Genomic DNA, 16,490 nt, shown 5'->3' with positions numbered 1-16,490 from the left:
TGGATCAGAGAACTTCCCATTTCAATAATATAACTGAAAAAAAACTGCCTGTATAGTGGATCTAAACCCGGTACCCGCTGTCGCCATACGTTTCCTGTATAAAACCGGAGGCATATACCACTATGCAGACAGGGCTTGGGGTGCTGTGTGCTGGGGAAAATTGTAGGCGCATACGTAGACGTGGTCTGTCTGCTTCCATGATTCCAGCGGACGGCCTGGTGCTATACCTTTCCGGCTTGGGGTGAGATCTGTTTGTATAGGGTATCGACGTCGGGATGGCTAACTATTGGGGCCCAAGTCGGCCTTCTATATCACATTGTCAGTCTCTATATCACATTTTCGGGCCTCTATATCACATTGTCGGCCTTTATATATCACAAGTTGGGCTCCTACACCACAATTCACAGCCCGATATCACATTCCAGAGGCCGGCAAGAGTGTCGGGGGCTTTCCCTGACATTTGTTGTAAAGATAATGTTCCAGACCGTACTGCGTAGGTAGCTTGCTGCTACGCATAGGACAGGCACGCACGAGACCAAGACTGAGGTATTCGACGTGGTAGCGGACAAGCGATCGAGCCCATAGGTATATTGCAGTACGCCATCGATATTCGTTGCTACAGCTTAGAGTGTGTGTATACAGTCCGGCGGGCGTGGAAGCCTGCAGAAAGCCACTGATGGGCACCAATCGAACATAGTTACTCAGCTGCACCAGAGGCGGATCAACCGCGGATCTCGATTTTAAAGACGGTCATCCCGACGGTATAAGGCGGTCCAGCTCTATAGCTAGAGGATCCGAAACTACATGTAACTGAATTTTCTCACCCTAGAAAGAACACTAGAGAGGCGCCATATATAACTATAGGCTGGCCCGTCTTTAAACTGGTGCCTGCAGACTACCTGTCGTCGAGACATGATCATGAACAATCACTCGAACCGCTGCCGCCCAGGCCAGACCAGTTACAACCGTAACTCCTCTCTACGGGCTAAATAGCTCCGCACACGCCACAGCCCCAGCTGAGTCTCTAATGTGCCTTTGTCGCTAAATCAATCCACCGATAGACACGGCGTTGGGGGGGATGGCCGTGAGGGCGCATGCTGCGTGGGCTGCGGCATGTACCCCCGCGGTATGGGGGGGGGCGGGTTCAGATACACAACAACCCAGACGCGCATACCAGCAGCCCGAGTCTTGACGCACTCACTAGCCACAGCACTATCATACTAATACGGCCAGACAGGTTAGATGCATGTTGCCTCCGGTCTTACTGAGCAATTAAGGGGGGCCAGTCGGAAGCTTAGAGTTGGGATGCAGTGACGGAGACTGGGCGGTCTATGTATGGACAGTCGTCTAAGGGCATACTGGGATAGCCCAGTAGGCACACGGCTAATTGGGCTTTAAGTGTGTTGCTCCGTGGATTCCTGGGGCGAACTACTTTCATCGAGGAATGTGGTTGGTTTAGTTTAGTGTGTCACGTGATTCATTGACCGAGTGATGGTCTGTGATGAAGCCGAATGAATTAAGCGCGCAAGGCAAATACGAATAGCGCGGCATTGCCTGTCTAGATATTTGGAGCCGACTGAGCGCGGCAAAGGGAGAGCTGGTAAAGAAGAAGATTTGTATATGGTCCGTGGATACAGGTTCTCTTTCCACTGCCAGAGACGCTCATAGCTAGCATTTGCTGTTTACTCCGGCGCGGCAATTGGCGCGTAGATATCTCAATAGGTAATATAGGGGGGGGACCATACATTTATCAGCAATATCAGACATCGAGCAGAGTTATCTAAAAAAAAAAAAAAATGCAAAGACCCATAAGGCCACCGAATAGACCCTCGGCACTACGCGGGTGAGTATTCTGCTTAATTGCATATACCGCATCTTTACCTTTAAATTACTCATCGTTGCATATTGTGCTTCTTTCCAACATCGTTCCAGTTAGGCCCTGGATATGTAGGGAGGTCTTCTCGGATCAGGATTGCGGGTAGGGAATGAAAGGTATCTTTGCGGTATTGAAATATCCTTTCGGTATTTGTATCTTGTCAAGATACCCCTCTGGTATCTCTGCCAGCTTTTCCCGAGTCAAAAAATCAAGCCTCTGGATCCAAACGCGGATATTATTGCTCGACAGCACTCTCATTACAGCCACGATAAGTGCTGCTAATTCGAAAAGGTCTGTTGGTAGATGCCGCAACTCGTATCTCCAGGTGGTAATATGGTGATACGTGTCGGGTGTTGGCATCAAGCCTTGTTTCGCAGCCTGAGTCTATAGATTATATTTTAAACTAGTATCTGGCGGCTGTTTGGATGTTTAGCGCTTTGAGGGCGAGGTATTTAGCACTAGACTGCTTCTACAAGGCGCCCTGCTACTCTGTGTTGAGTTGTCAGCTACAAATTTGTTGCGGGCTATGAGAATACTATGAAGTGCACCGTCATACCACCTCTATTGAAGCTGTAGATGACAAATTGTTATATTTAGTTGGACCTTAAGATCTCTTAATTTTTTCCAGCCAATTTCCCTTCCAAAAAAGGCACTGCGCTTATTTATTTGTGTGAGGTGGTAGTGTATTTCTAGGACAGCGAGGCTCGTAACGATCTATCCTTTGTTTCCCTGGAGGTGGGCGGATCAGGAGTCAGTAAGGAGAATAGACGCAGATATCGATTTGAGAGTTAGCTTTGAAAGTGGTAGAGAAGCCTTGCAACACTAGTTTTGACCACAGTTGTGCTTGCAGAGACGGTTGGCGGGCGGAATGATATCATAGGATACTGATAATGTTAGCTACATGTAGCCTTTAAACTTTAAGGTTAGATTACTGTCTAAAAGACCCGCGGGGAAGTCAACGCTAGCTAGCTAGCTACTACATGTAGCTAGAACCCATAAATCATCAGATCGTTCTCTGCTTCCCCACCAATTTCTTCTTCCCGTGCCTTGTTTCATCTTTCCATCTGATACTTTCTTTACCTGGGATACCGTCTTCGATGAAGCACGCAGACGACCAATGGGACTCGAGATTAGCTATTATATAGCCTACCCAATATATACTGCGATATTTGAACACCGGCGCGTGGCAAGAGAAGGAAGATATCACCACCAATCCGCGACAGCATCATGGCGCCACTGTCTCGAATTGAGACATTGCGCCAAGAATCCCCCCACCAACAATAATACCTACAGTCAACCAGGGCGCTACCAAATGAATACAAGGCGCCTATAGAAATGCCTCATTAGTGATGGAAGAGAAGGGAAGAGAAGCGAAAAAAAACTTCAGTGTCAGGATAAAGATGGCGATGCCATGTAGTTACGCGGTACGCGCAAGCTCAGGTGGAAGGAGGATTTGTCGTGGATTTTGGGTTATTACTCTTTGCAGTATCCATGGTTGTGGGTGAGGCGAACATGTGCGAGTGAGGTTCAGCAGCGCAGGCATACATAAATTTCCCCTCACCTGTGGCAGTGCAGCAGGTCCACGTCCTGCTCTGTCCTGCTCGGATTGTCGTCATCTTTTTTTCGCAAGGTTGTCGGTATTTCTTTTCATTTGACTCCATCTGATCCCCTTTTTTTTTCTGATAGATAGCACCCAGACAATAATTTTCCTATTCATCTCACCCCTCACCCCCCCCCCCCCCCCCTTCCACCTCGACTCCTACCCCCTCTTGCGATTACAACGCTCATCTAACATCCTTTGCGCTAGATATCGGAACTCTTGCTCCCTTACATAGTTCATTCCTTATAATTCAGACAACTCTCGATCCATCTATAGATCTACCCATCCCATCACTCGTTCGATCGTCGTCATGTCTGGTGGGCGCCCGAGACGAGGCACAACCAGCAATGCCGCTCCTCCATCCAACGACGAGCTCTTTCTAGATTCCCCCACCACAGTGCCACCACTACGGATCAACAGGCGCGAAGAATCTCCCGCACAAAACAACAGCCCATTCCCAAACCCACCAGGTGTACAACGCCGTAACTTCACGGGGGGACCCCCGTCCCCGGTACTACCGTATCCCGACAGGCCGGCAGCGGAGCGGGTTCAACAACAACATACATACGATCATGACCAGAATAGTAGCGGACTACCGTATCCCGATCGATCCGGGACTCCGGGTTCATCGTCGGGCTCCCAGCCAAGTAGACATGTCTCCGTTGTGCACAGCGATTCGTACCCTACACCCCCGCCGTTCCGGAACCGCGAAGGACGGAGACCGCAGCATGCTGTACGGCAGGGCTCTGGAAGGACAGAGTCTCCGCCTCCGGCACCTCCTCTCAAGGATGATCCTCCAGAGAGCCCAGAGTTGATTTTGAACCCATTCCCACAGTTTCATCAGCAATACTGGCCACCCCCGAGCCGGATGACGTCGACATCCACTACAGCAGCAAGACGGGGGTCCCCACCTCCTCCGGAAACTCCGGCGACTGCGGCGGCCGAAAACTCACCTCATCAGTTTGGTGGGGCGGCATCGGGGGTGCGACGAGGCTCTGCCCAGGTTGGTAGATCGCAGCCTCAAAGTCGTACGCAAACCCCGCATAACCACAGTGCTCCCCACGCACATGCTATTCCACCTGCGCAACCTCAGCAGGTACCAGTAGAAGCTCCCCCGAGACCATGGACACCTACCGAGGAACCGGGAAGCCATCCGTATGGCGCGTCGGTTATATGGCAAGGCACCGGAGGACAGGAACAAGGCGCGCCCCAACAGCAAGAGCGGTCCAATGGGGAACCAGAACGTCGTGATAACACTCCATCTGTGAATAGCACGGCGCAACAAGCATTGGAGAGCGAGTTTCAGCGCATGAAGATGAACCCTAGCCCTCCACCATCGTACGCAAGCTTGAGCCATGCTGCTCCAGCGGCAACAACTGCACAAGGCTATCCTAATGAGAAGCATACGGTTGTGGTTGGTGCTGCAACGCCGAACAATCATACGAATCACCCAGCTTTTCATAATGATCCTCCTCGACAGCAGCCACAGCCGCAGCAGCCTCGACAACTTACTCCGGCCCAGCGAGAGCTACAGCAACAACACCAGCAGCAGCAACAGCAGCAGCAACTTGCTCAGGAACAACAAGCCCAGGCCCAAGCTCGGTCCGAGGTCGAAGCTCAGGCGCAAGCCCAGGCACAGGCGCAAGCTAAGGCTGCTCAAGCACAAGCCCAGGCTCAAGCCCAGGCTCAAGCTCAGGCTCAAGCTCAAGCCCAGGCTCAGGCTCAGGCCGAGGCTCAAGCACAGGCTCAGGCTCAAGCCCAAGCACAGGCTCAAGCCCAAGCACAGGCTCAAGCCCAAGCTCAAGCCCAAGCTCAACAGCAACAGCAACAGCAACAGCAGCAGCATTATGCCCAGCAGCAGCAATCACCTCATCCTCAAGATACCACTCAATATCAGCAGCAATATGTCCAACAAGAGCAATACATGAATACTCCTCCACCAGGCGCTGGCCCTTCTGCGCCTCCTCCACTTCCTGAAGGATGGATGGCCCACCTAGATCAAAGTTCCGGGTCATACTACTACATTCACATTCCAACATCTCGAACTCAATGGGAATTTCCAGCTCCGGAGCCAACTTCAGCCTCCCCGCAGTTAGCAACCTCTAGCTACGCAAGTATCCCGCCGCTCGGCTCCCCAGGGTTCGGCCAACAGCCAATGACTTTCCCGGACCCTATGACTACATACAACTCAGACCCCGGAATGGTGGGGATGAGCCCATCACCGTTGATGCATACCAACAGTTTTGGCATGCATCCCCCACTCCCGCTTGCTGGTGTAGTCCTCTTTAACCCTACACCAAGCAACCAGGAGTACTTCGGTCCCTACCTCAGGTACACTAATATGGATATTGAACATGGTATCTGGCTTGGCTCAATTATGATCGTCACTTCTTCTCCACAGCCTCCGACAATCCATCTTCATCGTAGCGTAGATCTCTCCCCTAACCCTAGACAACTAAAGGCGAACCCAATCTTTACCCACCGAGCGTGGACCTTTTACCGCTATGATATCGATATTCAGATGTCAGATATCGGAGAGAAGTGGACATACGCTGTCACATCGTTATTGGGGATCTTGAGATACGAATTTCTTGTAGCTGCAAGATCGGATAGGAACTGGAGATTCATTGCGCATAGTTGCAATGGTTTCTCGTTGAGCGTAAAGGAGGAAGAGAGGCAGCGGCTGGGCGGCGTAGGGTATATGTGGAAGGATGTTTTGCAGAAGCATATGGAGATTGGGTTCCATGCGCAGTTGGGCGGAGGAGATCAGATTTATGCGGATAGGTTGTGGAGGGAGATTCCGTTATTGAAGGTTTGAGCTTTCCTCTTCGATCTATGATTTGCGGGTTCTGACTTGGATTTAGGAATGGTTGGCGATCAAAGGAAAGGAAAATAGAAAGGGGGCGCCATGGACAGCTACTCATGAGGAGGAGGTCCAGCATGCGTACTTTCATTACTACTCTTCACATTTCGATCAGCCGCATTTGAAGGAAGCGTGGGCTCAGATTCCACATCTCTTGCAAATTGATGACCATGACATGTAAGCGCATTGACTTACACTCTTCTCTTGGGGGTGTCATACTGATTGGGGTACAGTTTTGATGGCTTTGGGTCCTACCCTGAATATATGCAGTTCTCACACATGTTCAAAAATATCGGTCGTATCGCCGTTCATTGGTATTTACTCTTCCAACACCACACAACCCTTGACATGCTCCACGGAGCCCCCAACGAACGGGATCTCTTCACCGTAACCGGCACTGGTTGGCATTTTATCAAATACCTCGGCCCCGCAATTGCGGTAGTTGGGATCGACACCCGTGCAGAGCGGAATCCACAGCAGGTCATGGCGGGACCAACGTACCAAGGGCTATTTCCAAAGATCGCGACGCTGCCGCCCAGTGTGCAACACTGTATTTTGATGCTGGCTGTGCCCATTATCTACCCACGGATGGATACGGCAGAGCATGTGGTGCAGACAGTAGCAACGGGGAAAAAGGCAATCACGGGGACGTACAATCTGCTAGGAAAGGTTGTAGGGTCGGCGGCGGGAGTCGTTGGTGCGAAGGAGGTGGTTGGAAGCGGCTTCCAGGGGGTCAAGAAGGCTTTTGGAAAGAGCGGGTTGATGAGTGGTGTGGTTAGTATATTTGGTGAAGTCGATTTGTTGGATGATTTGAGGGACCATTGGACCCATGAATCGAAGGTATGTTTACGGATTCGAAGGAATGAATTTTTGATGTTTTTCTAATTTTTATCTAGGACCTTGAGCGAACCTACCTTATCAGGATTCTTCAAGGCATTGCAAAACAACGGAGTCTCCGCATGACTTTCCTCAGTGGTGATGTCCACTGTTGTGGAGCGGGTCTAGTACACGACCCTACAAAGCCTGGCGACCATAAAACAATGTATGTCCCTACTTCCCTTTGCTAGAGTCTATTCCCTAATAACAATTTCTCCCCAAAGGTACCAAATCATCTCTTCCGCAATTGTCAACGTCCCGCCTCCAAACATGGTTATCAAAATGCTACACAACAACAAGCAGCTCTTCATCCCACAAAACGGCATGCGATCCACAGGTGCCCCCAGCGACACGAAAGAAGACATGCTCGAGATATTCCAAACAGATGTCGGCGGCCAATACCGCGAACTGAAACGCCTCATGGGCCGAAGAAACTACTCAATCTTCTGCGGATACGATCCGCTAAATCCGCACGGACTGCCAGTCGCCACCGATTCAAAGCCAAGCGCGCTGAGTATCGCGGTGGACTTCATCGTACAGAGTGAGGGAAATTACTCGGGGACTGTCAAGTACGGGCCGGTGGTTATTCCGAGAGTGGAGCCTGGGTATTAGTTGGCTGGGGGGGGTGCTTTCCCGTTATTTATTAATTTATCTGTTTTTATGATTGATGGGTTCCATTGCATTGGTATGGCGTGGGGTGTGGGTGATGAGACGAATACACTTTTCTTTTCTTTTATTTGGTGGGGCTAAAGAGTTTTTCTTTTCGCTATCTTTTTTTTATTCTTATTATTCTTATATTGGCTGCGTGCAAGGTGCTTCATGTATTTTTTATATTTATGTAGTTAGTTGGATAAAGTGACTTCTTTGGCATAAGTATTTATCTTATCACTCATGCTTTAAATATTACTTCTTACGCCCTTATTTTTTTTTCTGTGTTTAGCATTTGTGAGTAGATCATGAGATATCACTCGGACACTGAGTTTGGGGCAGGGTATTCGGACTCGGCGTTTGCGTTTTACATGATCGATACAGAGGGTAGAAAATACGTACGTCCGGCCAGGTTATCTTACGCATACCTCCTACGAGATGTAAGTGGTTACTCTATGTAGACCCACGCCAATAATGAAATGTACCCGATATGATTCAACCCTTCTGTGCAGGCCTGCTGCGATAGAAACAGAGAGAGGAATCAAGCTTATTGTAATGTACCTTACTTCAGCCATAACTAGAGGATTGATATGTGTGCGGTCAAGCAAAGAAGCCGAGTGATTTTTCATGACGCAGAAGCAGGTTTAATCAGGCGTCGGCAAATGACACCTATGTCGGTACTTCCTGAGCAGTGCGGTCCACGATGGCGAAGCACTTCGTGCCTCGCCTCGAGATGACACAAGGTATACCCTTCAATGAGGCCGAAGCACCTCGATACATGGCATATTCCTCGACTCGAGTTGACTCGAGTCAACTCAATACATGCTTGTCAAGCTGCCAGAATAGAGATACTCGTGTAATATACATCCCAGGCGATCGAACTAGATTAGAACTATTGAGAACACACTGCCAGGACCTACCTCGAGGAGCATCGAGACAGCTCAAGACATTGGTGTATATGGCTCGAGGCAACACAAAGGAGGTCTCCTCAGAGGGAGAGGCAACTCGGTATACCCCGTCTTCCTCGCCTCGATGCGCTTTGTGGACCACACTGTTCCTGAGTAAAATAGACATTATTTCCTTGCGGTACGATGTTGCTTTAGACAGATACGGGCTCACTCAGACTAAGTACGTACACACGTTTCTATAAGAACCAGAACGCATATAAGTGTAATGTGGGGAAATGATCTGGAGAGTAATGTACTGTAGCAATACAGTAGCAATAACGTAGCCTTGCAGTATTCTACTAGGTGTAGTACTGGGTCCACCCGCTTTTTTGGTACTGTATTAACCTCAGTTTTTTCCTCGGCATGCTGGATTCTATCCTTGATTACAATGTCCTAAACGAGCGAAGGGTCGATATCGATATTAGCGCTAAATCCTACTTTACCGTCAAAACCAGTAAAACGAGGGAGAAAAAAAAATGAGGGTTGCGGAAGACTCAGAAGACACTCATATAAGCCTAAAACAAGGGTTTCCCGCGATATAACCCTTTTTATAAATAAGCCTACATGTAAGTATGTAAGAAGTAATGTACTGCATAGAAATAACCTCGGGTGAAAGGACTTATGTCGAAATACATATGATGTAAGCTCTTTTTCCAAAAAATTTTAAGGCTAATATGAGGTTTATTTCTAAATAAGATTATGTTCTTGGTGGTTCAAAACCTAAGTAGAGAATTGTAGATACATGTAGAATATACCTCATGCTACCCACTGATCAGCTATAATGGGAGAATGAAAATTTCTTTGCTTGAGGTAATATATAATCAGAATACATAAGTAGCCGATGAAATGGATGCTAATAAAATCGGAAATTACAAATCTTCTATAAACCTCTAAGCTCTTATTACTCCCCTAGCCCCTGAAGTACCCGGGGGTGCCGGAAAGTGATGCAATGCTTGACCTAGCAACGCCGAAATGTACTCAGAACTTCAACTTTTAATACAGCACAATGCTTGGGCAGGATAGATATTTTAGTCATACCCATGATAAATGAGTCTCTAGAACAGAGTCTGCAATTTTTCAGGCCATTGGTTTGGGGTTTTTAGCCTGGGGAAGGACAACTTGTGACAAGAGACAGTAATAAAAGGAGAAGCAACAGTCAACCACATCAACTCTCACCATAACTATGGTCTCCAGCTTCTAAATTACCATAGATTTGCTCCACATTCTGTTAGCTAGTTTGGTTGTTTAGAAGTATGGCTATTTGACCGTTGCATCACTTTCCGGCACCCCTGGGTACATGAACCTTCAAGAAATTTACAATCTCATCATGACCACCCGAACTAGCTGCCTCCAGAGCCACTGTCCCAACTTGAGCACCGTTCTGTATGAGCAGCCTCACAACATTGATATACCCAACCCCAGCAGCAGTCTCCAACGCTGTCTGATTATATGATAGATTCACATCGGCTCCGCATTCAATGAGTCGAGATACAGTGGTCAAGTGCCCTCGTCCAGCAGCAATTAGTAACGCTTCCGCTTCCGCTTCCGCTTGAGTAGCCTCCTCCACAACCGCTTCCACAACCACCCCCGCAACTACCCCGGGGGCTATTTCTGATAACATTCTGGGCGATATCTCGAGACTAGCCCCGAGCTTTGGCAGATGTGGAATAACGAATTTCTTTCCCTTTAGACTAGCCAGGTAAAGCGCTCCCTGTGCCAGGTGAGCTCTATCTCTTGCGTCTCCCAGCCTGTCAAGCGCCGCCTTAAGTACAGCCGGATTATCTGTTTCCGCCGCCCACAAAACAATATCCCCGTAAAATGACTCTTCCCGAGGGTAGTCTTGATACCATGGAAAATGATTGAATTGTAATTCGCGGCTAAATACTAAACTATCGAATAAATGCCAGTTCTCAAGGTCTTCCTTCGAAAGCCCACGGCAGTGGTGAATCCAATTTTGCCTAACATATTCTAATAAATGAAATTCTTTGAGCAGATCCTCTTCTTTCTTGGTTTTGTCGCCTAATAGGCGGGCGCTGGGTACGTGTGCAATTGAATCGTGGAGTAATAGCCCAGGGTGTATTTTCGATAAAAGTCCCATCTGTCGGTTATGTACCTTTGCTAATTTTCCCCATTCAGTGACTGCGGGTAATGGAGTGTTCTTTGTAGGTTTGGCTATCCTCGCAATAGCGGCTCCAAAATCTAGAAAATTCAAATATGTAAGGCAAACTAAGCCTACATATAAGTTTGCCTTTTGCTCATCAACGAAAAAAGTCACCCATAGACTGAGCCGCTCGCCTTGACTTTAGGAGCTCCAGGACAGTATAATGAGCGAGCTTGATCGTGTCATCACTCTGAACCCGGATGATGAGATTCCCACAATTTCTCAACATGTTAAGTGCAACATTCTGATGGCTCCCTTGACTCCAGTGAGAACACCCTGGCTCAAAAGCAACAGCTTCGTTTAGCTCCGTCAAACGGATAGGACGCCTGGCCACGGCAAGCCACGTGAAAACCTTTTTGGCAATATCTGACTTGTGGTTATCAACGATTCGTTTGAGAATTCGGAGGTAAGTTTCGTCAAGGCCTTTCGGTAACGTTTGCAATACCCGGCGAATATCGTCATCGTTATTTTCTCTACAGATTTCAATGATTTGAAACCTGACCCAAAGAAACCTATAGGATATGTCAATACGTAATTATAACCTAAATATTATATATTGATAAGAGTAACATACATTCCATCAGATCCTTTGATAAGCGCATCGTTAATCTCTTCGACCATTCCCGGGCCGACTTTCAGATTGACGTCTTTCAACTTCTCCTCAATGGTTTCCCGGATATAAATCACAATATCAGAATGATTCACCGCCGAACACAGGGGAATCCCTTTAAAGTCCACCAAATATCTCGATATATCAACCTTCTCACGGCTGGAGATAACGATCTTGATTCTACTTTTGCTATCCTTCATCAGACGGTTCATGCAAGTCATGAAGCGTTTCCGATCGTCCGCTCTACATTCGTCTAGCCCATCGATAACAATATATGACGTATGTGGAATCTGTGTGATATCCAACAACATTGTATATAAATTCTCTATTCCTGGCTCTCAGTGACTACTCAGGAATTGTCTCTCAAAGTTTCGCTCCATCTCTGGAGGAATCTTTTCGAAAACGCTGAGAATTTGTTTTATCAAACTTTTCAAGATCGCGGAAGCCTTCAAAGACTCTTCGGCTGAGAAGTCGCAGAAGAAGTAGTTGATTGATGTTGTCATATTTTGTTGTTTTATAAAGAGGTGATCAATTACCCCAGCCGTAAGTATGGTTTTTCCTGCACCAGCTAATACACAGCATTGTTAGTTCCGAGGTTATATAGATCTTCAAAATATCAGCACCACAACACAACTCAATGGGGGCTTACGAATTCCATAACACCAAAGCCCGCTAGATTTCAAGTCTTCGTTCCACTCCTTATACTCCAGGGTCTCAAAAATCCATAATCCAGTCTTCTTATGCCGCTTCTCGCACGCATTCGATAAACTCAACCGATGATTGTATGTTGATATCGCTTCCAGCAGAGATCTTCTTTTTACCACTAAATCCGAATCAGGATAAGGAACTAAATCCGCAACGCATCACTTTGAGAGATACTCACTTTTTTCCCGTATATTTTTCTGCAGAGATAAATTCTCGATCCCATTTAACCTCTTTATGATGGTCGAATTCGTCGATTGATTTTCGGCATGATTTTGTATCATCAGCAGATGGTGGTTTCTTCCTTCTCTCCTGAATAGACTCATCTCCTGGTGAGCCTTAAACGCCACTTCCTCTCTTGCCAACTCGATTGCATCCTCGACTGATTTTTGCTGCCGAGCAAGCTCCTCTTCGAGGCCTTGAAAGCTCAATTTGAAGGGCTGCCATATCGATTTAAATATTTGCCCGGTTGCTAAGTACGAGATATTAGCTATAACAAATTAGAAGACTGAATAGACATGATAGGATAATCACTAGATTTCTTAAGGAATTGAAGCGCCGATGTGCTGAACCTAATTGACACTGCATAGAAATCTGCGAGTGCCGAGTGAAGTCTAGAGGAGTCGGGGCCGAGGATCTCTAGGAAACGATCGAAGTAGGAAGCGAGATCTCCCAAATTATTGAACGTTTTTGAGATTTGTTCGAAGTAATCGAAGTAATTTAGAGCTACCTACGGGAATATATATACGTTAGTAATCGAAATGAGCACTACAACAGAGAAGATCCGAACTTACAATAATAACAACTGCCCCATACCAATGCTGCTACTTCTGGTTTTGAAGAAACCAGCACATCAATCACTGGCCAAAATTTCAAGACCGATTGAAAAAACGGCTCAATTTTTGAACTTAATCGCCGAAACCTCCGTCTCGCTTTCTCCTCGGTTATATCACGACAAATCTCTACAGTAGTAGATACTCCAGGCTGGTGTGGAGCAGGAGTTTGCGACAATTTTAAAATCTCGTCTGGACTAAGCACTTGGTAGAGGCCAGCGAGGGCTCGAAGAAGGTTATATTGGGCGGGGCTGCAAACCCCCGAATTAGCTGTTGATTAATGCGTAAGGTGTATGATATACAGATATATATTAGATAACCATGTGCATACGTGTTAGCTACCCCAACGAGGCTACATGTAGTAACTCGTAAGCCTTCAGCCAAACTCTTTGAGATTTCTTTCTTAACTCTGGGCATTTTTGTGGTAAGTGATGTTGTGGGCAGCTCGTATATGTAGTTGTAGCTTCGACCGTGAATTTAGAGGAGAAAGAAACAAACCTTAATCAGAATCAAGGCGATAAACTCAGCCTTCCCTTGTGTTGTCCCCATGCGCCATAGGTATTCTGATTGGGTGGGCCATTTCACGTCAATTTTAGAGGCAGTTTCAGCTGCATGAGTACGTTGGCAATTTGGAATTCTTGACAGAAATTCATTGGGCTGAGGGATTTCCTCTTCAGATTGGTCAAACGGACTTAAGCCTACGATGAAATAGTATTCAGTCATCTAATTTGTCTGAGAGTGTAGAGAAGTTATCCATGAGGCCGCCAGGCCCAACCCAATCGTACTAAAGTACTGGGGTGTGCCACCTCGCGACCGCGAGTTGTTGGATTTTGAGTATTGAAAATATTGGAATATTGGTATTCGATGGAGTGGACTCTTTCCATCTACCCCTCCAAACCCCCCCCCCCCCCCCAAAACCATGTCCCACCTCTTCCACCTTCTACACCACCTCCTCCCTCCACCACCCGCTATCCTCCACCCCATCGATCTCCACCTCCACCTATTCTATCTCCTCCTCATCACCTCCTCCACCTCCACCTCATCCTCTTCCACCGCCTTCCACCTCCTCCACTGCCTCCGCCTCCTCTGCCTCCGCCTCCTCCTCCCAGTACTCCCTGTCATACCACATCATATCATATCACATCATTAATTATATTATAATTATATAGACCTTTTTAAACAAATATTAGGGCGTGAACCGTACTAGTAGAGCTTCGTTGCTCAGCAATCTGATGGGGTGGATTGGTTGCCATGCAGGAGTCAGTCAGGGTTAGGGGTCACTGCTCTTGACCAATCAGACAGACAAGATCTGAATACTGCTGCCAGATCACTCGCCACAGTTCTTTGAGCGGCTTCAAACCGTACATAATAGATAATAGACGTTACTCGGGGCAGGTAAAAAGTACCGGACAATGCAAGTTTTTCGTTCACCAATGGGCGCGCGTGCTAGGCGTGAACTACTGCAAAAAAAGCCCAGAGACAAAACTTGCATTGTCCGGTACTTTTTGCCTGCCCCGAGTACCTAGTCATGAAGGCATCTAAGATTCAAGTCCTTAGCTTAAGCGTGCCGCGGCATATGTAAATTTATCAGGAATCGAGAACTTGGCTGTATCAAACCGGCCCCACAGTACAGGGTGTTCACCCTAAATACCGAGAACATCGATTTATTGGTTCGAAATTGTATGGGCGCCACGCGTGGCAACCAAAAGTGACCAACAACCTTCAGAGTTACAATGCATTACAATGGGCTTAGCCACACAATTTGTATGTTGGAAAAAAGTCTGAAGAACTTTCACATAACTTCACTTAAAAAATCGAAATATTTAACTAAAAATACAAAAAAATAACCACAGAATAGGGCTCGCTCCCTGCTTGATCTGAGCAGTGTTTTGATATTTTAAAGAGATTTTGGGGGGAGTTCCAAAAGATCGGAGGTGAGAAAGAGTCAAATTGTGATGGTGGAGGTTACATTGCAAATGCTGGGGCATACACCCTCAAATACCTGCTTGGCCGCCAAGTTGTCACTTTTCGAAAAATTCAACCAATATCGGACCGGTCCAGAATAAAATTTCCTAAATGAGGGTTCTTCACACATACCGTGAACACCCTGTACATCTTTTTATTCCATGCACTACATATATCATAGAAGAATAGGCCTTGGCACAGCAACCACAAAATACTACTTACAATACCTACTCTAGACTGGGTACGAGGTCAGATATTCCAATCAAATAATAATTGGATATAGTCTCAGAGATAGAAACATGGTATCTTAAGCATCAAGGTTAGCTCACTATCAAGAACACGACCGGTATCTACTCTAGTTTATGTTACGATCGAGTAGAGCCTGGCTCCATCAACTCAACTTTATGTGGAATCCGGTTAGATGCGGGGCCGCCCGCCAAGAGCCCCAACATTCGATACGTCACACCACGACCTTTGTAAATACCTCCATGTACCTTAGGAACAAAACTGCCCCATTCCCTTGAATTCAGTCGCCGAACAAACCTCTCAAGCCCTTAGATATCATATCAATCACGATGCCAGTCCTCTCCACACTTACTAACCCTGGCACATGGCACATCCTCGCCTTCGGGACCCTTTTCGGCGCCGAATTCTACCAAGTCAGTCCTCCCCGTCTTCCTCGATGGCGACGTCAACTAGACTAATCTTCAACCCTTAGACCTTTATCAGTGGTGTTGTAGCCTATAGAGCTCTCCCCAAGCCTATGTTCTCCCAACTCCAGCAGAAGGCCCTTCCTGTCTTCTTCACGCTCCAATCGGTTCTCCCAGTAGCCCTGCTAGCCACGCATCCCACCGCATCTGCGGTATCTCTCCTCTCAACATCCTCGCCGTACTTTTACAACACCACGATCCCCATCATGGTTACGCTCTCATCTTCGTTGATGAACCTGTTTTTTGTCGGCCCCGCGACATCAAAGATTATGAAGGAGAGGAGGATCCAGGAGACGAAGGAAGGAAAGAAGTACTACGACGAAGGGCCGAAGAGTGAGGCTATGCAGAAGCTGAATAGCAGGTTTGGAAAGGTTCATGGAATTAGCAGTATGTTGGCATTGGTAGGGGTACTGGCAACGGGCGCGTATGGCGGTGTCTTGGGGACAAGTTTGAGGCTATAAGCTATCTGTGATGTTGAGTTGCCCAACAGGCGAATTGTATATGGGTATCTGTTAGGCATCCTCTAAATATTAGCACATGTATACCTACTGCAATAAATATACCAGTAATGTAAAGTACAGGCTCCTATTCATCACAACACCCAGCAGAGGTATCGATAAAATCAATTTTAAACTAGTTATATTTTTTTTCCTTACACTATCAACATAGTAAGACAATTACTAGCGGGTTCAATTACTA

The 16,490-nt window shown here is 47.1% G+C and overlaps 4 protein-coding genes across 4 annotated transcripts; 2 read left to right on the top strand and 2 right to left on the bottom strand.

Annotated features, from left to right (window-relative positions):
- Positions 1 to 3,786: 3,786 nt before the first annotated feature.
- LAJ45_07010 (uncharacterized protein) lies at positions 3,787 to 7,827 on the top strand (the record flags this gene model as incomplete). The annotated part of the gene is made up of 5 exons (XM_046116569.1): positions 3,787 to 6,288; positions 6,341 to 6,516; positions 6,573 to 7,179; positions 7,236 to 7,381; positions 7,440 to 7,827. The coding sequence occupies 5 exons, from the start codon at positions 3,787 to 3,789 to the stop codon at positions 7,825 to 7,827; spliced, it is 3,819 nt and encodes a 1,272-aa protein (XP_045970338.1).
- Positions 7,828 to 10,083: 2,256 nt separating this feature from the next.
- LAJ45_07009 (uncharacterized protein) lies at positions 10,084 to 11,892 on the bottom strand (the record flags this gene model as incomplete). The annotated part of the gene is made up of 3 exons (XM_046116568.1): positions 10,084 to 11,009; positions 11,086 to 11,483; positions 11,546 to 11,892. The coding sequence occupies 3 exons, from the start codon at positions 11,890 to 11,892 to the stop codon at positions 10,084 to 10,086; spliced, it is 1,671 nt and encodes a 556-aa protein (XP_045970337.1).
- Positions 11,893 to 11,919: 27 nt separating this feature from the next.
- LAJ45_07008 (uncharacterized protein) lies at positions 11,920 to 13,533 on the bottom strand (the record flags this gene model as incomplete). The annotated part of the gene is made up of 7 exons (XM_046116567.1): positions 11,920 to 12,149; positions 12,231 to 12,404; positions 12,465 to 12,755; positions 12,818 to 13,013; positions 13,078 to 13,107; positions 13,262 to 13,367; positions 13,448 to 13,533. The coding sequence occupies 7 exons, from the start codon at positions 13,531 to 13,533 to the stop codon at positions 11,920 to 11,922; spliced, it is 1,113 nt and encodes a 370-aa protein (XP_045970336.1).
- A 2,123-nt stretch (positions 13,534 to 15,656) lies between these two features.
- LAJ45_07007 (uncharacterized protein) lies at positions 15,657 to 16,252 on the top strand (the record flags this gene model as incomplete). The annotated part of the gene is made up of 2 exons (XM_046116566.1): positions 15,657 to 15,740; positions 15,800 to 16,252. The coding sequence occupies 2 exons, from the start codon at positions 15,657 to 15,659 to the stop codon at positions 16,250 to 16,252; spliced, it is 537 nt and encodes a 178-aa protein (XP_045970335.1).
- Positions 16,253 to 16,490: the final 238 nt, after the last annotated feature.

The sequence above is a fragment of the Morchella importuna genome (assembly GCF_003444635.1).
Source record: "Morchella importuna strain M04M26 chromosome Unknown Morimp01GS021, whole genome shotgun sequence".
Lineage (NCBI taxonomy): Eukaryota > Fungi > Ascomycota > Pezizomycetes > Pezizales > Morchellaceae > Morchella > Morchella importuna.
This window is presented reverse-complemented; position numbering and strand designations above follow the sequence as displayed.